At 43.4% G+C, this 21,159-nt stretch overlaps 2 protein-coding genes across 2 annotated transcripts in view; both read left to right on the top strand.

The window, feature by feature from the left end:
• Window positions 1–656: 656 nt before the first annotated feature.
• On the top strand, window positions 657–8,700 carry LOC145876908 (NLR family CARD domain-containing protein 3-like). The gene is made up of 6 exons (XM_082972284.1): window positions 657–809; window positions 1,889–1,942; window positions 5,301–5,417; window positions 5,629–5,713; window positions 5,843–6,071; window positions 6,885–8,700. The coding sequence occupies exons 2-6, from the start codon at window positions 1,905–1,907 to the stop codon at window positions 8,651–8,653; spliced, it is 2,238 nt and encodes a 745-aa protein (XP_082828410.1). The 5' UTR covers window positions 657–809; window positions 1,889–1,904; the 3' UTR covers window positions 8,654–8,700.
• A 4,235-nt stretch (window positions 8,701–12,935) lies between these two features.
• LOC145876900 (stonustoxin subunit beta-like) overlaps window positions 12,936–21,159 on the top strand; it is an 8,312-nt gene continuing 88 nt past the window's right edge. The window contains exons 1-4 of the mRNA XM_082972245.1: window positions 12,936–12,961; window positions 13,201–13,374; window positions 13,923–13,969; window positions 20,536–21,159. The exon at window positions 20,536–21,159 is cut by the window's right edge and continues 88 nt beyond it. Of these exons, the coding sequence (XP_082828371.1) occupies window positions 12,936–12,961; window positions 13,201–13,374; window positions 13,923–13,969; window positions 20,536–21,065 (777 nt within the window). The 3' untranslated portion in view covers window positions 21,066–21,159. The remainder of the gene's footprint in view (window positions 12,962–13,200; window positions 13,375–13,922; window positions 13,970–20,535) is intronic.

Here is a 21,159-nt window from a genome sequence, read left to right as displayed (position 1 = left end):
GACATTATCACCACCTACCACTAGAGAGAGGAGACATTATCACCACCTACCACTAGAGAGAGGAGACATTATCACCACCTACCACTAGAGAGAGGAGACATTATCACCACCTACCACTAGAGAGAGGAGACATTATCACCACCTAACACTAGAGAGAGGAGACATTATCACCACCTACCACTAGAGAGAGGAGACATTATCACCACCTACCACTAGAGAGAGGAGACATTATCACCACCTACCACTAGAGAGAGGAGACATTATCACCACCTACCACTAGAGGGCAACTAATACACAGTTCTGTTAGTTTGTCATTCTTACATTCATGGTCACAAAACGAACTCAATAGAAACCCTGATGTCCTGTGTCTTTCAGGAGTCTATTGAGTCTGTCATGAGAGGATGTGCTGTGGTGTTCAGGAGTCTATTGAGTCTGCCATGAGAGGATGTGCTGTGGTGTTCAGGAGTCTATTGAGTCTGCCAATCCTTATCAAGGGTGTCAATACTTTGGGACCCCGTTGTGTACTTCAAAGTGAGAGATATGGTGAAACTGGATCCATCATGATTGGATCCATCCAATGATTCTACCTTTTATAGTATGTCATGGCCTTTACTGGCCAAAGGTTAAACTACTGTTATGTTTATGATATACTATGGTGTTGTGTCACTAGACTTTGACCAGATATTATTGCATCCAAAGATCAACTGTACCTAGAACATAGATACAGAGCCACAGGAAGATTCTCTCTCAGCACAACTGAAAATATCTCAATGACTTGACATGTTCTGGTTGTGAATTCAGGCTACAAGGTAAGAATCTTCCCAGGGATTATTGTAAAGTGTTTAGAGAAATTAAATGTATGGTGTTATTTTAGTATAGTGAATGACAGTAAAACACTCAGATCTAACAGTCTATTTCACCTGGGACAGCTACGTGACAGTTCAATCATACAAAATGGCGCTAACTGGGCATAGGCAATGAAATTCAAAAACATATTGCTCACCATTCGTATATCGCGGTTATTATACAATTTGTATCTTTTTTATGTATAAATTGTAAATCATCTTTCAGAATATCAGAACATTTGTTGTTTTCAAAACTACAATGAGCTCCTGCTTCCTGTGTAATTTGGTATGAAACCACTGAACATACTTTTCTTAACATTGTTATTATGAACTGAATTCAGTAACAGCATAATAATATCATACCTGTTAAACAAAGCAACACACTAGAATGAGAGAATTATTAAAAGAGAAAGTGAGACGTTATTATTATTATTATTAGTTCCACTACATGGAGAAAAGGTGAAAAATATCAGTCACAACTACATGTTCATGTGATGCATTAAATTACCTGACTCATTGGATGTGTCTGTTAGTAAATGTTTTATTGCTAAGAGATAATGAATAAATGAGAACAATTGACTATCAAGAATTAGTTGTCACTGTGTTAACCACAACCAACATGTTGGATCTCTGTTTAGTTGTCACTGTGTTAACCACAACCAACATGCTGGATCTCTGTTTAGTTGTCAATGTGTTAACCACAATCAACATGCTGGATCTCTGTTTAGTTGTTACTGTGTTAACCACAACCAACATGCTGGATCTCTGTTTAGTTGTCACTGTGTTAACCACAACCAACATGCTGGATCTCTGTTTAGTTGTCAATGTGTTAACCACAATCAACATGCTGGATCTCTGTTTAGTTGTCACTGTGTTAACCACAACCAACATGCTGGATCTCTGTTTAGTTGTTACTGTGTTAACCACAACCAAAATGTTGGATCTCTGTTTAGTTGTCACTGTGTTAACCACAACCAACATGCTGGATCTCTGTTTAGTTGTCACTGTATTAACCACAACCAACATGCTGGATCTCTGTTTAGGGGTCAGTGCTCTAAAATGAGTCTCTCTGAGGGACATGACACCAAAGCTAAGAGGTAAAATGACAATTTTATGAAGAATTTATTATGTTCATTTCCAAAATAAATAGCTATCTTAAAACCTGTTTGGGATAGGGGGCAGTATTTTCACTTCCGGATGAAAAGCATGCCCAAAGTAAACTGCCTGCTACTTAGGCCCAGAAGCTAGGATATGCATATAATATGTAGTATTGGATAGAAAACACTCTAAAGTTTCCAAAACTGTTAAAATACTGTCTGTGAGTATAACAGAACTGATATGGCAGGATATAACTTGAGGAAAATCCATCCAGGAAGTGGGATTTTTTTATGTTTGTAGTTTTCAAGTGAATGTCTACACATCCAATGACTCTGGACTCAGATTGCAGTTCCTATGGCTTCCACAATATGTCAACAGTCTTTAGAAATTGCTTCAGGCTTGTATTCAGAAAAATGAGGAAGAATGACCACTTTGAATAGGTGGACAGTAAAAAGTCCTATAGCTGTTTGGAGCGTGTGACAGAGAGCGCGCCATTCGTTGTTTCTCCTTTGTATTGAATACGGTATTGTCCGGTTTAAATATTATTGATTATTTAGACAAAAGACAACCTGAGGATTGATTATAAACATGTTTGACATGTTTTGACAACTTTTACTAGAACTATTTGGATTATTCGTCTGCCTGTTGTGACCGCCTTTGAGCCAATGAATTACTGAACAAACGCGCCTAACAAAATTGAGTTATTTGGACATAAAGAGGGACTTTATCGAACAAAACAAATGTTTATTGTGCAACATGGAGTCTTGTGAGTGCAACCATATGAAAATCATCAAAGGTAAGTGATTAATTTTATCACTATTTCTGACTTTTGTGACTCCTCTATTTGGCTGGAAAATGTTTCTATGCTTTTGTACGTGGGACGCTGTCCTCAGATAATCTAATGGTGTGCTTTCGCCATAAAGCCTTATTGAAATCTGACAACGTGGCTGGATTAACGAGAAGTTAAGCTTTTAAATGGAGTATAACACTTGTATTTTCAAGAATGTCTAATATTACGAATATTGTCATTTTGAATTTCGCACTCTGCAATTTCACCGGATGTTGTCGAGGTGTACCGCTAGCGCTACATTCTAAAGATGTTTTAAGATGAATGCACTTACTGTAAATCGCTCTGGATAAGAGCATCTGCTAAATCAGGGGTTCTCAATCCGGGGTCTGTGGAGGTACTGCAGGGTCTCCACGGCACCCTGACTGTACTCATTGCAATGTAAGACATTTGATAGAATTTTCAAATGACACGACCACTTTGCCCACTCTTAATTATTGCCTAATATAATGGAATGCATATTTTCTTTACCAATTCTGATCGTTGTTACAAGCAGAATTTTGACAATATTATCGTTATATCAACACAATCTTCACACAATGTTTAACAACTCTAAATAGCTTTGGCATAGTAGGCATCAAGTCCCTTGCCAATAATGTTGCCTACAACGTTGCATACAATGTTCATTTTCATCAAACACATATTACACCTTAGATGCCTTAAATTGCCCAATTTGTAGCCATGCCCAATTTAGGATTATTATTTAACAACGTGATGTTGCGCTCCAAAGGGAGAATTTGAAATAACATGACATAGATAATTAAATAATCAAAAGAAAAACGTGTTTATTATACACTCCTAAAAAAAGAAGGTTCCTTATAGAACCAAAAAGGCTTCTATCACTTCCTTAATATATGGAATCACTAAAAGTTATATATATTTTTTGGGTTCAGTGAAGAAGAACCTCTAGAGTTCTGATCAACGAAAGGTTTTGAGGATGTGAGCCCAGCAGCCCTCCAGTGGCCAGATCAATTCCTCCCATTTTTTCCAGCGCCCGGCCCGGGATATAAACCAGCCACCTTTAGGTCACAGGTCCAACTCCTTAGCCACTGGGCTGGAGTTCATCTTGGGAAATAAGCATGAGTTAATCTGCCAAAATGAAGAGAAAATGCTATGCAGACAACATGATATCACTTGTGATACATAATTATTATACATAAATCATTGCCAAATATCAAAACATTATTTTTAACTACTCTGGGCTGGGCTATGTACTCAGAATATTGCAAAATGTGCTTTCACCGAAAAGCTATTTTAAAATCGGACACCTCGATTGCACAAAGGAGTTCTGTATCTATAATTCTTAAAATAATTGTTATGTTTTTTTGTGAACGTTTATCGTGAGTAATTTAGTAAATTCACCGGAGGTTTGCGGGGGGTATGCTAGTTCTGAACGTCACATGCTAATGTAAAAAGCTGTTTTTTGATATAAATATGAACTTGATTGAACAAAACATGCACGTATTGTATAACATAATGTCCTAGGTGTGTCATCTGATGAAGATCATCAAAGGTTAGTGCTGCATTTAGGTGTCTTCTGGGTTTTTGTGACATTATATGCTAGCTTGAAAAATGTGTGTCTGATTATTTCTGGCTGGGTACTCTGCTGACATAATCTAATGTTTTGCTTTCGTTGTAAAGCCTTTTTGAAATCGGACAGTGTGGTTAGATTAACGAGAGTCTTGTCTTTAAAATGCTGTAAAATAGTCATATGTTTGAGAAATTGAAGTAATAGCAATTCTAAGGTATTTGAAAATCGCGCCACGGGATTACACTGGCTGTTGCGTTGGTGGGACGATTTCGTCCCACCTAGCCCAGAGAGGTTAGAAGCATGTCAAACGCTGTTTAAAATCAATTTTTATGCGATTTTTCTCGTAAAATAGCGATAATATTCCAACCGGGCAACGTTGTATTCATTCAAAGGCTGAAAGAAAAAAATGGAGGTGTCTCGTGGACGCACATCTCAGTCGCACTGTCCCCAGGCTGACCACTCATAAATTCTGCTGCGGATCTTTGCCCAGAGACAGCAGACACCCCATTCCACTTTCTGGCGGCTTTAGAGAGCCAATGGAAGCCTTAGAACATGTCACGTTACCGCACAGATGCTGTATTTTCGATAGAGATGCAACAGAAGGACAAGAAATTGTCAGAAAGGGCACTTCCTGTATGGAATCTTCTCAGGTTTTGGCCTGCCATATGAGTTCTGTTATACTCACAGACACCACTCAAACAGTTTTAGAAACTTTAGAGTGTTTTCTATCCAAATCTACTAATTATATGCATATTCTAGTTTCTGGGCAGGAGTAGTAACCAGATTAAATCGGGTACGTTTTTTATCTGGCCGTGAAAATACTGCCCCCTAGCCCCAACAGGTTTTAAACAATAAAAGCTCATTTAAGAACGTTTCTGAAAATGGATATATAGCTTTTTGGAATGAAACTCTTCTTATGTTTCCCCATCTGAGCTCAGAGAAGATGAGAGATGTAATGTTTGTTTCTGTTGTGTTGAAGACCAATCAAGCAGGAGAGACCAGTCTCCCCTGTACCCAGCTGTGTGTCCATGAAGAGTGACTGGTCTATGGCTGAACCTATATCCTTTAGAGAGGGAGACTTTTCTACTGAACAAAGGTAAAAAGAACTCATGGGTCATGGTCAGTGAGTTAAACAACACCGTCTCTAGTCATTTCTGACTAGAGACAGCGTTGTGTGTGTGTGTGTGTGTGTGTGTGTGTGTGTGTGGTGTGTGTGTGTGTGTGTGTGTGTGTGTGTGTGTGTGTGTGTGTGTGTGTGTGTGTGTACTCCCTGGATGAGGAGATGTAATCTCATGTTTTGTCCACAGAAACCAACAGGAGAGATCAGAGTCAGAGATTCTCAGTGGTCAGTCTTCCCAGAGTCATCAAACAGACCTGGCCTCCATATTCAGTGTATGTGGTCCTGTTATGTACATTTGTGTTTGTATACCTCAAGTAAAGTTGATCTGTCAATCATTCATTAATGTGTTAATGAGAAATCATTTATTCTCTTGCTTAACTTATTTACTTTATTTATTTCAGGTGCTTGAAGAGAATATTATGACATTTGTGAAGAACGAGCTGAAGATGTTCAAGAGGATTCTTAGTCCAGAACTCCCAGAAGGCTTTGAGAGTCAGAAGCAGGATAAGGAAGTGGTGGATGCTGAAGATGAGAAGCAGGAGAGCAGTGCCAGAGAGGGGGCTCTGAAGATCACACTGCACATCCTGAGGAAAATGAACCAGAAGGAGCTTGCTGACACACTGGAGAACTGTAAGAGCTGTCTGCCTCATGTTGAATGCTGTTTTATAACATTTAAAAGCTGTAGCTAAAGTACAGCTAAAGTAGCTGTGAAACTCAATGATATTGTAGCAGCCTCAACACAACACCTAGTGGCCTCATCAAGTAGCAGCAGGGATGTGTTGTGTTGATTAATTTAGAGAGAGTGAGCGACAACATTAATAATACCATCAATAATACTAACAATAATAATAACAATAATAATATAATCAGTCACACCTGTCACGCTTGTCGTCGGTTAAAGAGGACCAAAACGCAGCAGGTGTGCGGTTGTTCATTTTGAACATTTAATTAAATCAAAACGAACACAAAAACAACAAACAAGAAAACAAACAATCTCCCACACCTAACAAACAAACCCTAATATATGGGACTCTCAATCAAAGGCAGATAGACAACACCTGCCTTCAACTGAGAGTCCCAACCCCAATTAACCAAACATAGAAACAGACATACTAGACTAAACATAGAATACCTGAAAACCAAACAGTGCCCAAAAACCCCGGAATACTTCAATCAAATTCCCCTTCAACAAACACACCACCCCGAACCACATAAAACGAATACCCTCTGCCACGTCCTGACCAAACTACAATACCAATTAACCTTATACTGGCCAGGACGTGACAACACCAGTCTGTAATGCATTATGAAAACATTTACACATTTATACAGTCAGTTAAGAGAATAAATTATTATAATTAAAATCTTTATAACAGTCCTACAATACTGTAGGCATTAAAACAGACGTAATATTAAGATCCTCTGTGTTATTTCTTCATTCAGATGAGCTTGCTGTGATTTGCCAACGTGAACTCAAATCTAATCTAAAGAAGAAGTTTCAATGTGTATTTGAGGGGATCGCTAAACAAGGAAACCCAACACTTCTCAATAAGATCTACACAGAGCTCTACATCACAGAGGGTGGAACAGGAGAGGTCAATAATGAACATGAGCTGAGACAGATTGAGACAACAACCAGGAAACAAGCAAGACCAGAGACTGCAATCAAATGTAACGACATCTTCAAACCCTTAACTGGACAAGACAAACTTATCAGAACTGTACTGACAAAGGGAGTCGCTGGCATTGGAAAAACAGTATCTGTGCAGAAGTTCATTCTGGACTGGACTGAAGGAAAAGCAAATCAGGATGTCCAATTTGTATTTTCATTCCCTTTCCGGGAGCTGAATTTGATGAAAGAGGACAAACACACTTTCAATGAACTTTTTAATCACTTCTCAATGGAAACCAAAGAATCAGGAATCTCCAACTACGACAAGTACAAAGTTCTGTTCATCTTTGATGGTCTGGATGAGTGTCGACTGCCCCTAGACTTCCAGAATAACAAGATCTGTTGGGACGTCACAGAGTCAACCTCAGTGGATGTTCTGCTGACAAATCTCATCAAGGGAAATCTGCTTCCCTCTGCTCTCCTCTGGATAACTACCCGACCTGCAGCAGCCAATAAGATCCCTTCAGTGTGTGTTGACCAGGTGACAGAGGTACGAGGGTTCAATGACTCACAGAAGGAGGAGTACTTCAGGAAGAGATTCAGTGATGAGGACCTGGCCAGCAGAATCATATCACACATAAAGACATCAAGGAGTCTCCACATCATGTGCCACATTCCAGTCTTCTGTTGGATTTCTGCAACAGTTCTTGAAGACATGCTGAAACATAAGAGAGAAGAGATGCCCAAGACTCTGACTGAGATGTACACACACCTTGTGGAGTTTCATACCAAACAGAAGAATGAAAAGTATCTTGGGAAAGAAGAGACAGGTCCACACTGGAATAAAGAGAGCATTCTGTCACTGGGAAAACTGGCTTTTCAACAGCTTGTGAATGGCAATCTGATTTTCTATGAAGAAGACCTGAAAGAGGCTGGCATTGATGTCAATGAAGCCTCAGTGTACTCAGGATTGTGCACACAGCTCTTTAAAGAGGAATGTGTGCTGTACCAGGACAAGGTGTACTGCTTTGTTCATCTGAGCATTCAGGAGTTTCTGGCTGCTGTATATGTGTTCCTCTCATTCATCAACAACAATGAGAATCTAATGGACAAACTGAAAACAAAAGACGAGCCTGAAGTTACTTTCTACAAGAGTGCGGTGGATAAAGCCTTAGAAAGTGAGACAGGAAACCTGGACCTTTTCCTCCGCTTCCTTCTGGGCCTCTCACTGGAGTCCAATCAGAAGCACTTACGAGGTCTACTGACAAAGACAAGAAGAAGCTCAAAGAGCCATGAAGAAACAGTCAAGTACATCAAGGAGAAGATCGGGGAGAATCCCTCTCCAGAGAGGAGCATCAATCTGTTCCACTGTCTGAATGAACTGAATGACCATTCTCTAGTGGAGGAGATCCAAAGCTACCTGAGATCAGGAAGTCTCTCAGAACCCAACCTGTCACCTGCACAGTGGTCAGCTCTGGTCTTTGTGTTGCTGACTTCAGAAAAGGAGCTGGATGTGTTTGACCTGAAGAAATACTCCAGATCAGAGGAAGGTCTTCTGAGGCTGCTGCCAGTGGTCAAAGCCTCCAGAGCTGTTCTGTGAGTACATCAAATGACATATAAGAAATAATCATCAGGAAGAAATATTAAGTTCAGAAAAAATGTGTATTATAATATGTATATAATATTATATTGAAAAACATATAGAATAAATGCATAGATGTTCACATTAGTATAACAATATGACCATACAATTCTAGGAGACGGAAGATGAATCTATATGATGTTTGAGAGAATAAACCAAATGCATCTGCCATTGTCCTTCTACACTACTCGTTAAATTAACAGTGTGTTTGTGAAATCATGATGATCTCTTTGTCAGGCTGTCAGGCTGTGGAGTCACAGAGGAAGGCTGTGCTTCTCTGGTCTCAGCTCTGAAGTCAAACCCCTCACACCTCAGAGAGCTGGATCTGAGTAACAATGACCTGAAGGATTCAGGAGTGAAGCTGCTCTCTGCTGGACTGGGGAATCCCCACTGTAAACTGGAGACTCTGAGGTCAGTATTCCTGTAGTTGGTCAACAAGTGATAACTGTTCACCAGATCCACATGTGTTTACCAGACACACATAGACCACACCATATGTGTTTGGACAGTGAAGCTAACAGTTTAAAATGTGTTGTTATGCTCCAGCATTTTGGATTTGAGATAGAATGTTTCATATTAGGTGACAGTACACAATGTCACCTTTTATTTGAGGTTAATGGTGAGAGGTTAGCATGTTTTGTTGTAGCCTCTGTTATTGGTAATGGTGAGAGGTTAGCATGTTTTGTTGTAGCCTCTGTTATTGGTAATGGTGAGAGGTTAGCATGTTTTGTTGTAGCCTCTGTTATTGGTAATGGTGAGAGGTTAGCATGTTTTGTTGTAGCCTCTGTTATTGGTAATGGTGAGAGATTAGCATGTTTTGTTGTAGTCTCTGTTATTGGTAATTTTGAGAGGTTGGCATGTTTTGTTGTAGCCTCTGTTATTGGTAATGGTGAGAGGTTAGCATGTTTTGTTGTAGCCTCTGTTATTGGTAATGGTGAGAGGTTAGCATGTTTTGTTGAAGCTTCTGTTATTGGTAATGGTGAGAGGTTAGCATGTTTTGTTGTATCCTCTGTTATTGGTAATGGTGTGTCACGTCCTGACCAGCAGATGGAGCTGTTGTTGTAGTTTTGGGGTCAGGACGTGGCAGTCTTGTGTTCTGTGTTGGTCTTGTGGCTCCTAATCAGGAACAGCTGGGGATCGTTGTTCCTGATTGGGAGTCATATATGTAGGAGTATGTTTGTCACTTGGGTTTGTGGGTAGTTGTTTTTACACTGCGTGTATAGCCTGTAAAACTGCTACTGTTGTCACCGTCATTGTTTTTTTCAAGTGGATGCTTTACTCTTTTTTTGGTAATAAAATAACCATGAGTATTCACATACCTGCTGCGCCTTGGTCCATTCATGAAGACAACCGTTACAGAACTACCCACCACCAAAGGACCAAGCAGCAGAAGAGGAGGAAGCCACAGGAGAAGGAAATGGAAGAATGGACCTGGCAGGACGAGAGAAAATTCTGGGCGGACAAGTTAAGGGAGCTAAGGGAACCCGAGAGGCAGCCCCAAGATTTTTTTGGGGGGGGGCACACGGGTAGTTTGGCCAGGCCAGGGAAGAGCCGTAAGCCAGCTACCCGTGACTACAGGGAGGTGCGTACGAGGTGGAGGGCGTCATGTTACGCTGAGGTGCGCACCATCTCGCCTATACGGACGCACAGCCCAGTGCGCCCAGTACCAGCGCCCCGCAGGTGCCAGGGCAAGAGGAGCATCGAGCCGGAACGGGTGATGCCAACCCTGCGCTCAAGACCGCCAGTGCGCCCTTTCGGTCCGGTGTTTCCCGCTAGACACACTAGCATGGAGGTGCGTGTCTCCAGGCTGGTACGTCCAATACCTGCCCCACGCATCAGGAGTCAACAGTCGTCGGAGCTGCCCGCCAGTCAACAGTCGTCGGAGCTGCCCGCCAGTCAACAGTCGTCGGAGCTGCCCGCCAGTCAACAGTCGTCGGAGCTGCCCGCCAGTCAACAGTCGTCGGAGCTGCCCGCCAGTCAACAGTCGCCGGAGTGGCCGGACTGCGCTGAACTGCCGGAGTGGCCGGACTGCGCTGAACTGCCGGAGTGGCCGGACTGCGCTGAACTGCCGGAGTGGCCGGAGTGCCCTGAACTGCCGGAGTGGCCGGACTGCCCTGAACTGCCGGAGTGGCCGGACTGCCCTGAACTGCCGGAGTGGCCGGACTGCCCTGAACTGCCGGAGTGGCCGGACTGCCCTGTTCTGCCGGAGTGGCCGGACTGCCCTGTTCTGCCGGAGTGGCCGGACTGCCCTGTTCTGCCGGAGTGGCCGGACTGCCCTGTTCTGCCGGAGTGGCCGGACTGCCCTGTTCTGCCGGAGTGGCCGGACTGCCCTGTTCTGCCGGAGTGGCCGGACTGCCCTGTTCTGCCGGAGTGGCCGGACTGCCCTGTTCTGCCAGAGTGGCCGGACTGCCCTGTTCTGCCAGAGTGGCCGGACTGCCCTGTTCTGCCAGAGTGGCCGGACTGCCCTGTTCTGCCAGAGTGGCCGGACTGCCCTGTTCTGCCAGAGTGGCCGGACTGCCCGGTTCTGCCAGAGGTGCCCGCCTGCCCTGATCTGCCAGGGTGCCCGGCCTGTCAGGATCAGCCCGAGTGGTCCTCCTGCCCTCCGGCCCAGCCCGAGTGGCCCGCATGCCTTCCGGCCCAGCCCGAGTGGCCCGCATGCCTTCCGGCCCAGCCCGAGTGGCCCGCATGCCTTCCGGCCCAGCCCGAGTGGCCCGCATGCCTTCCGGCCCAGCCCGAGTGGCCCGCATGCCTTCCGGCCCAGCCCGAGTGGCCCGCATGCTCTCCGGCCCAGCCCGAGGGGCCCGCATGCTCTCCGGCCCAGCCCGAGGGGCCCTCCTGCTCTCCGGCCCAGCCCGAGGGGTCCTCCTGCTCTCCGGCCCAGCCCGAGGGGCCCTCCTGCTCCCCGGCCCAGCCCGAGGGGTCCTCCTGCTCCCCGGCCCAGCCCGAGGGGCCCTCCTGCTCCCCGGCCCAGCCCGAGGGGCCCTCCTGCTCCCCGGCCCAGCCCGAGGGGCCCTCCTGCTCCCCGGCCCAGCCCGAGGGGCCCTCCTGCCCCCCGGCCCAGCCCGAGGGGCCCTCCTGTTCCCCGGCCCAGCCCGAAGGGCCCTCCTGTCCTCCGGCCCGGCTCGAGGGGTCCGTCTGCCTGGTGAAGCTATCGGCTCCACCAAAGTGGGCGACGCCGAGGGTGGAGCAGGGTCCACGTCCTGCACCGGAGCCACCTCCAGGATAGGTGGGTTGGGGAGGGAGGGTGTAGCACAGTGCCGTCGTTGACGGCAGCCACCCTCCCTTCCCTCCCTTATTGTTTAGGGGTTATTGTTTATGGGTTTTGTTGGGGATTTTTGTTTGTTGGTGTTTTTTCATTGTTAGGTGCATTCCGGGGTCTGCACCTTGAGGGGGGGGTACTGTCACGTCCTGACCAGCAGATGGAGCTGTTGTTGTAGTTTTGGGGTCAGGACGTGGCAGTCTTGTGTTCTGTGTTGGTCTTGTGGCTCCTAATCAGGAACAGCTGGGGATCGTTGTTCCTGATTGGGAGTCATATATGTAGGAGTATGTTTGTCACTTGGGTTTGTGGGTAGTTGTTTTTACACTGCGTGTATAGCCTGTAAAACTGCTACTGTTGTCACCGTCATTGTTTTTTTCAAGTGGATGCTTTACTCTTTTTTTGGTAATAAAATAACCATGAGTATTCACATACCTGCTGCGCCTTGGTCCATTCATGAAGACAACCGTTACATGGTGAGAGGTTAGCATGTTTTGTTGTAGCTTCTGTTATTGGTAATGGTGAGAGGTTAGCATGTTTTGTTGTAGCCTCTTTTATTGGTAATAGTGAGAGATTAGCATGTTTTGTTGTAGTCTCTGTTATTGGTAATTTTGAGAGGTTAGCATGTTTTGTTGTAGCCTCTGTTATTGGTAATGGTGAGAGGTTAGCATGTTTTGTTGTAGCCTCTGTTATTGGTAATGGTGAGAGGTTAGCATGTTTTGTTGTAGCCTCTGTTATTGGTAATGGTGAGAGATTAGCATGTTTTGTTGTAGTCTCTGTTATTGGTAATTTTGAGAGGTTAGCATGTTTTGTTGTAGCCTCTGTTATTGGTAATGGTGAGAGGTTAGCATGTTTTGTTGTAGCCTCTGTTATTGGTAATGGTGAGAGGTTAGCATGTTTTGTTGAAGCTTCTGTTATTGGTAATGGTGAGAGGTTAGCATGTTTTGTTGTATCCTCTGTTATTGGTAATGGTGAGAGGTTAGCATGTTATGTTGTAGCCTCTTTTATTGGTAATAGTGAGAGATTAGTGTGTTTCGTTGTAGCCTCTGTAACTCTCACTCATTATTATTCATGATTCATTCATGATCTTTCTCAATCATGGCAGTCACAGGCTTGATGTAGTCATTGAGTTCAAAGAATATGGGACCAAATACTAATCTTTTTTAAACATTTTGAAAAAATTATGTTGCCACTATTTTCACCACCAAAGAATAGCAGTGTGATTTTAATATGATTTGACTCTTTGCAGGCTGTCACGCTGTCTAGTCACAGAGGAAGGCTGTGCTTCTCTGGTCTCAGCTCTGAAGTCAAACCCCTCACACCTGAGAGAGCTGGACCTGAGCTACAATCACCCAGGAGACTCAGGAGTCAGACTGCTCTCTGCTGGACTGGAGGATCCACACTGCAGACTGGAGAAACTCAAGTATGTAGAGGGTTTATGTCAATGTTCATATCAGACATGTTTGACTTATCAGGCTAGTTAAGACAAACAGTCTTACCGCCACTTGGACAAAGTTGTGTGTGTGTGTGTGTGTGTGTGTGTGTGTGTGTGTGTGTGTGTGTGTGTGTGTGTGTGTGTGTGTGTGTGTGTGTGTGTGTGTGTGTGTGTGTGTGTGTGTGTGTGTGTGTGTGTGTGTGTGTGTGTGTGTGTGTGTGTGTGTGTGTGTGTGTGTGTGTGTGTGTGTGTGTGTGTGTGTGTGTGTGTGTGTGTGTGTGTGTGTGTGTGTGTGTGTGTGTGTGTGTGTGTGTGTGTGTGTGTGTGTGTGTGTGTGTGTGTGTGTGTGTGTGTGTGTGTGTGTGTGTGTGTGTGTGTGTGTGTGTGTGTGTGTGTGTGTGTGTGTGTGTGTGTGTGTGTGTGTGTGTGTGTGTGTGTGTGTGTGTGTGTGTGTGTGTGTGTGTGTGTGTGTGTGTGTGTGTGTGTGTTCAGGTATATCACTCAATGACTGTCTGTTCTTCTGCTTACCGCTACAGTGTGGAACATGGTGGAGAGTACACAATGAAACCTGGGCTTAGAAAATGTGAGTGCTGACTGCTGTGAAGAATATGACTAAGAATAAGTCTTATTTCAAGTTAAGTCAAAGACCACCATCATTACTTACTTGGTCATATTAAATATCAGCTGTAGTTCTACAGAAGCAGAAATCAGGGACACCAAAGTTTACAAAGAGTTGCTTTGACAATGTCGTGTGTGTGTTGGTGTTCATGTATACAGGTGAGTGTGTGTGTGGCGCGCTCGTGTTAAGTGTGTGTGTGTGTGTGTAATTAATGGGAATAAGTGTGTTTTATATTACCAAACAGTATAACATATGATCATTCAACTTCTCCTTTTGATACCTTGAAACATCTACATTAAATTAATTTGTAAAAAGTGAGTTAATCTTGCACCCCTAGCCAACAGCCAATGGGATAGCAGGGCGCGCAATGCAAAACATCAAATATCTAATAATTCAAATTTCTCAAACATACGACTATTTTACACCATTTTAAAGATACACTTCTCCTGAATCCAACCACGTTGTCCAATTTCAAAAAGGCTTTACAGCGAAAGCAAAACATTAGATTATGTTAGGACAGTACATATACAAAAATAACCACACAGCCATTTTCCAAACAAGGAGATGTGTCACAAAAACACAAAATCCAGCTAAAATGAAGCACTAACCTTTGACGATCTTCATCAGATGACACTCATAGGACATCATGTTACACAATACATCTATGTTTTGTTCGATCAAGTTCATATTTATATCCAAAAACAGCATTTTAGGTTGGCGCATGATGTTCAGAAAATTATATGCCTCCAAAACATCCAGTGAATGTGCACATTCATTTACAGAAATACTCATCATAAACGTTGACAAAAAATACTGCTCAAAAAAAAGGGAACAGTTAAACAACACATCCTAGATCTGAATGAAAGAAATAATCTTATTAAGTACTTTTTTCTTTACATAGTTGAATGTGCTGACAACAAAATCACACAAAAATAATCAATGGAAATCCAATTTATCAACCCATGGAGGTATGGATTTGGAGTCACACTCAAAATTAAAGTGGAAAACCACACTACAGGCTGATCCAACTTTGATGTAATGTCCTTAAAACAAGTCAAAATGAGGCTCAGTAGTGTGTGTTGCCTCCACGTGCCTGTATGACCTCCCTACAACGCCTGGGCATGCTCCTGATGAGGTGGTGGATGGTCTCCTGAGGGATCTCCTCCAAGACCTGGACTAAAGCATCCGCCAAGTCCTGGACAGTCTGTGGTGCAACGTGGCGTTGGTGGATGGAGCGAGACATGATGTCCCAGATGTGTTCAATTGGATTCAGGTCTGGGGAACGGGCGGGCTAGTCCATAGCATCAATGCCTTCCTCTTGCAGGAACTGCTGACACACTCCAGCCACATGAGGTCTAGCATTGTCTTGCATTAGGAGGAACCCAGGGCCAACCGCACCAGCATATGGTCTCACAAGGGGTCTGAGGATCTCATCTCGGTACCTAATGGCAGTCAGGCTACCTCTGGAGAGCACATGGAGGGCTGTGCGGCCCCCCAAAGAAATGCCACCCCACACCATGACTGACCCACCGCCAAACCGGTCATGCTGGAGGATGTTGCAGGCAGCAGAACGTTCTCCACAGCGTCTCCAGACTCTGTCACGTCTGTCACATGTGCTCAGTGTCAACCTGTTTTCATCTGTGAAGAGCACCGGGCGCCAGTGGTGAATTTGCCACTGGTGTTCTTGGTGTTCTTGGTGTTCTTGGTGTTCTCGGTGTTCTTGGTGTTCTCTGGCAAATGCCAAACGTCCTGCACGGTGTTGGGCTGTAAGCACAACCCCCACCTGTGGACGTCGGGCCCTCATACCACCCTCATGGAGTATGTTTCTGACCGTTTGAGCAGACACATGCACATTTGTGGCCTGCTGGAGGTCATTTTGCAGGGCTCTGACAGTGCTTCTCCTGCTCCTCCTTGCACAAAGGTGGAGGTAGCGGTCCTGCTGCTGGGTTGTTGCCCTCCTACGGCCTCCTCCACATCTCCTGATGTACTGGCCTGTCTCCTGGTAGCGCCTCCATGCTCTGGACACTACGCTGACAGACACAGCAAACCTTCTTGCCACAGCTCGCATTGATGTGCCATCCTGGATGAGCTGCACTACCTGAGCCACTTGTGTGGGTTGTAGACTCCGTCTCATGCTACCACTAGAGTGAAAGCACCGCCAGCATTCAAAAGTGACCAAAACATCAGCCAGGAAGCATAGGAACTGAGAAGTGGTCTGTTGTCCCCACATGCAGAACAACTCCTTTATTGGGGGTGTCTTGCTAATTGCCTATAATTTCCACCTGTTGTCTATTCCATTTGCACATCAGCAAGTGAAATGTATTGTCAATCAATGTTGCTTCCTAAGTGGACAGTTTGATTTCACAGAAGTGTGATTGACTTGGAGTTACATTGTGTTGTTTAATTGTTCCCTTTATTTCTTTGAGCAGTGTATATAACAATTATTTCAAGAATTATAGATATACTACCTCTTAATGCCACCGCTGTGTCAGATTTCAAAATAACTTTACGGAGAAAGCACATTGTTCAATATTCTGAGTACTGCTGCTCAGCAAGCTATGCAAGCTATACAGCTACTCGCCAAGTCACGACATCAACAAAACTCTGAATTAGTGTAATAAATCTTTCCTTACCTTTGCTGATCTTCGGCGGAAATCACTCAAAGGATTCCCACTTCCACAACAAATGTTAATTTGTTCGATAAAGTCCATAATTTATGTCCAAAGGCACGAGACGGGGACGCAAATCAATAGAAGAAAAGCTCAAAAGTTCCATTACCGTTTGTAGAAACATGTCTAACGAAGTTTACAATCAAACCTTAGGGTGTTTTTAACCTCTATGGGCTATGTGGGACGCAAGCGTCCCACCCCTGGTACACCCTATCAACAACAGGTGAAATATCAAGAGCGCCAAATTTGAAAACAATTAAATGTCATAATTCAAATTTCTCAAACATACAACTATCTTACACCCTTTGAAAGATAAACATCTCCTTAATCTAACCACGTTGTCCGATTTCAAAAAGGCTTTACGGCGAAAGCATAAAGTTAGATTATGTTAGGACAGTACATTGACAATAGCTGTGTGTAATGTTTTGTCAATTCAAAGACAGGCGTCACCAAAAGCAGAAAACCAGATAAAATTATGCACTAACCTTTGACAATCTTCATCAGATGACACTCCTAGGACATTATGTTAGACAATACATGCATTTTTTGTTCTATCAAGTTCATATTTATATCCAAAAACAGCGTTTTACTATGGCGTTGATGTTGAGGAAATCTTTTCCCTCCAATACCGCCAGTCAAATCAGCACAACAAATTAAATAATTACTATTCGAAAACATTGGTAAAATATTATATTGTCATTCAAAGAATTATAGATTTACATCTCTTGAACGCAACCGGATTGCCAGATTTAAAAATAACCTTACTGGGAAATCACACTTTGCAATAATCTGAGCACTGCGCCCAGAAAAATACGCTTTGCGATACAGACTAACCGCCATGTTGGAGAGATCTAAAATCGAAAATACTATGTAAATAAACCATTACCTTTGATTCTCTTCATCAGATGTCACTTCCAGGACTCCCAGGTCCATAACAAATGTAGTTTTGTTCGAAAAAGCTCATAATTTATGTCTAAAAAGCTCCGTGTTGTTAGCACATGATCTATGCCCGCCGGACTTCTCTACATGAACGAGGGGAAAAAAAATATTTACGTTCGTTCAAACATGTCAAACGTTGTATAGCATAAATCATTAGTGCCTTTTTCAACTAGAACATGAATAATATTCAAGGCGGACGATTGCATACTCTTTTAAAACATATTGGAACGAGAGTACCCAACATGAACTCGCGCGCCAGAGTCTAATCGGCCACCACCGTTCCAAGGCTCTTGTTCGTTCAGTTCTCACAGTAGAAGACTCACACCACTTTCTAAAGACTGGTGACATCTAGTGGAAGCCATAGGAAGTGCTCAAAGATTAATAAGCCCCTGTGTGTTTCGATGGCATAGTCTTAACCTCTATGGGCTAGGTGCGTCCCACCTACTCAACAGCCAGTTGAATCCTGTGGCGCGTTATTCAAATCCTTAGATATGCTATTACTTCAATTTTTCAAAAATATGACTATTTTACACCATTTTAAAGATAAGACTCTCGTTAATCTAACCACACTGTCCGATTTCAAAAAGGCTTTACAAAGAAAACAAAACATTAGATTATGTCAGCAGAGTACCCAGCCAGAAATAATCAGACACCATTTTTCAAGCTAGCATATATTGTCACATAAACCAAAACCACAGCTAAATGTAGCACTAACCTTTGATGATCTTCATCAGATGACAACCCTAGGACATTATGTTATACAATACATGCATGTTTTGTTCAATCAAGTTCATATTTATATAAAAAAACAGCTTTTTACATTAGCATGTGACTAGCATGTGACTAGCATTCCCACCGAACACTTCCGGTGAATTTACTAAATGACTCACGATAAACGTTCACAAAAAGCATAACAATTCTTTTAAGAATTATAGATACAGAACTCCTCTATGCACTCGATATGTCCGATTTTAAAATAGCTTTTCGGTGAAAGCACATTTTGCAATATTCTCATTAGATAGCCCGGCATCACAGGGCTAGCTATTTAGACACCCAGCAGGTTTAGCACTCATCAAAGTCAGATTTCCTATAAGAAAAATGTTATTACCTTTGTTGTCTTTGTCAGAATGCACTCCCAGGACTTCTACTTCAATAACAAATGTTGGTTTGGTCCAAAATAGTCCATCGTTATATCCAAACAGCGGCGTTTTGTTCGTGCGTTCTAGACACTATCCTAAAGGCTAAATAAGGGTGACGAGCATGGCACAATTCGTGACAAAAGAATTCTAAATATTCCATTACCGTACTTCGAAGCAAGTCAACCGCTGTTTAAAATCAATTTTTATGCCATTTTTCTCATAAAAATGCGATAATATTCCGACCGGGAATCTGCGTTTAGATAAACAGACAAAGGAAAAGAAACCATTCGGTCGAAGCGGGCACGCGCCTAAGCCCATAGTACTCTGAGTGGCCACTTGCCAAAAGCGATAGTGTTTCAGCCAGAGCCTGCCTCGATATCGTTCAACTTTTTCCCGGGCTCTGAGACCCTATGGAAGACGTAGGAAGAGTCACGTTATTGCACAGATCCCAGAGTCTTCAATAAAAAGAGCCAAGATGAAACACTACTTCTCAGACAGGCCACGGGACAGCCATTTCGAGAAAATGCATTTTTTCCCCATTTAGGTTCGTTCAAACATGTCAAACGTTGTATAACATAAATCTTCAGGGCGTTTTTCAACAAGAGAGCCAATAAGATTCGAAGGGGACGATTGCAATGTGTTTCAAAACGTTTCGAAAGGGGAGGGTAACCAGGGGCGCCGGCGTCATAATGGTGATGGCCCTCTCCGTGTGACCACGTTCCACAGCGTCTCATTCATTCAATTTTTACAGTAGAAGGCTCAAACCACTTTGTGAAGACTGGGGACATCTAGTGGAAGCAATAGCAAGTGCTCAATGAACCATAGCTCACGGTGTGGTTAATAGGCAACGTGATGAAGTTGAGTTCGCAATTCAGAATTCCACTTCCTGTTTCCATCTGTCTCGGGGTTTTGACTGCCATATGAGTTCTGTTATACTCACAGACACCATTCAAACAGTTTTAGAAACTTTAGGGTGTTTTCTATCCACAAGTATTAATTATATGCATATCCTAGCTTCTGAGTTTGAGTAGGGGGCCGTTTAAAATGGGCACAAATTTTTTTCAAAAATCGCTTTAGCGCCCCCTATCCTAGGGGAACGCCAAGAGGTTAATCACTGGTGGAGAGACCAACGACGGCTAAAACACTCAGTCCCACAACGGAGATGGAATTGGGCCCGAGACAATTATATGTTCTGCTAATTTCTGAGCATTCTCCAAGAGTTGTAAGAAATGGTCTCTTAGCTTTACAGATTTCACATGATGTCATTAGACCCAATATGCAACACAACTGTTTTCAGAGCAGGAATCTGTTTCTTGATGGTGGACATTACCTCAGACAATCCACTGCTTCAACCAGCTGTTATTCGGTCAAAATTCACCATAGAAGACTCAAACAACTTTGTAAAGACTGTTGACATCTATTGGAAGCCTTAGGAAGTACAAGTTGACCCCACAGACACTGTAGTTTGGATAGAAAATCATTTGAAAAGACTACAGGTCTCAGATTTCCCACTTCCTGGTTGGATTTTTCTCAGGTTTTTGCCTGCCATATGAGTTCTGTTATACTCACAGACATCATTCAAACAGCTTTAGAAACTTCAGAGTGTTTTCTATGCAACTCTACTAATAATATGCAAATATTTTACTCTTGGCCCGAGTAGTAGGCAGTTTAATTTGGGTACGTTTTTCATCCGGGTGTGAAAATAATGCCCCCTATACCTAAGCAGGTTAACATTCTAATGTGAATGATGATTTCTAATATTGTGTCTGGTTTCATCCATCAGATGTCTGTGATCTCACGCTGGACCTAAACACAGTAAACAGACGCCTCTCTCTGTCTGAGGAGAACAGAAAGGTGACATGTAGGAGAGAGAAGCACCCGTATCCTGATCACCCAGAGAGATTCGAGTACTGTAGACAAGTGCTGTGTAGACAGGGTCTGACTGGGTACTGCTACTGGGAGGTAGAGTGGAGTGGGAGAGAGGCTGTCATAGGAGTGACATATAACGGAATCAACAGGAGAGGAGGGGTTAAGGACTGTTGTCTTGGATACAATGACAAGTCCTGGAGTCTGGTCTGCTATGACAACAATTACATTGCTTGTCACAATAATAATGACAATACCATAGACGTCCCATCCTCCAGCTCCCACAGAGTAGGAGTGTATCTGGACTGGTCAGCCGGCACTCTGTCCTTCTATAGAGCCTCCTCTGACACACTGACCCACCTGTACACATTCACCTCCACATTCACTGAGCCCCTCTATCCAGGGTTTAGGGTTCATTATGATGACTCCTCAGTGTCCCTGAAATAATAACCTGACACACTCACACACTGGACAAACAGACAATGGACACACACACACACACACACCACACACTAACACACTGGACAAACACACACACACA

Source organism: Salmo salar, unplaced genomic scaffold (genome assembly GCF_965601325.2).
Source record: "Salmo salar unplaced genomic scaffold, fSalSal1 ptg000619l, whole genome shotgun sequence".
Lineage (NCBI taxonomy): Eukaryota > Metazoa > Chordata > Actinopteri > Salmoniformes > Salmonidae > Salmo > Salmo salar.
The sequence above is the reverse complement of the archived record's forward strand: the minus strand, read 5'-3'. Positions and strand labels throughout refer to the sequence as shown.

Excerpts from the sequence above, each read along its gene's own strand:
- LOC145876908 (XM_082972284.1), top strand. The coding sequence starts at position 1,905 with ATGAGTCTCTCTGAGGGACATGACACCAAAGCTAAGAG. Across the intron at positions 1,943-5,300 it reads CATGACACCAAAGCTAAGAG|ACCAATCAAGCAGGAGAGAC; the intron begins GTAAAATGACAA and ends GTTGTGTTGAAG. Across the intron at positions 6,072-6,884 it reads TGCTGACACACTGGAGAACT|ATGAGCTTGCTGTGATTTGC; the intron begins GTAAGAGCTGTC and ends TTCTTCATTCAG.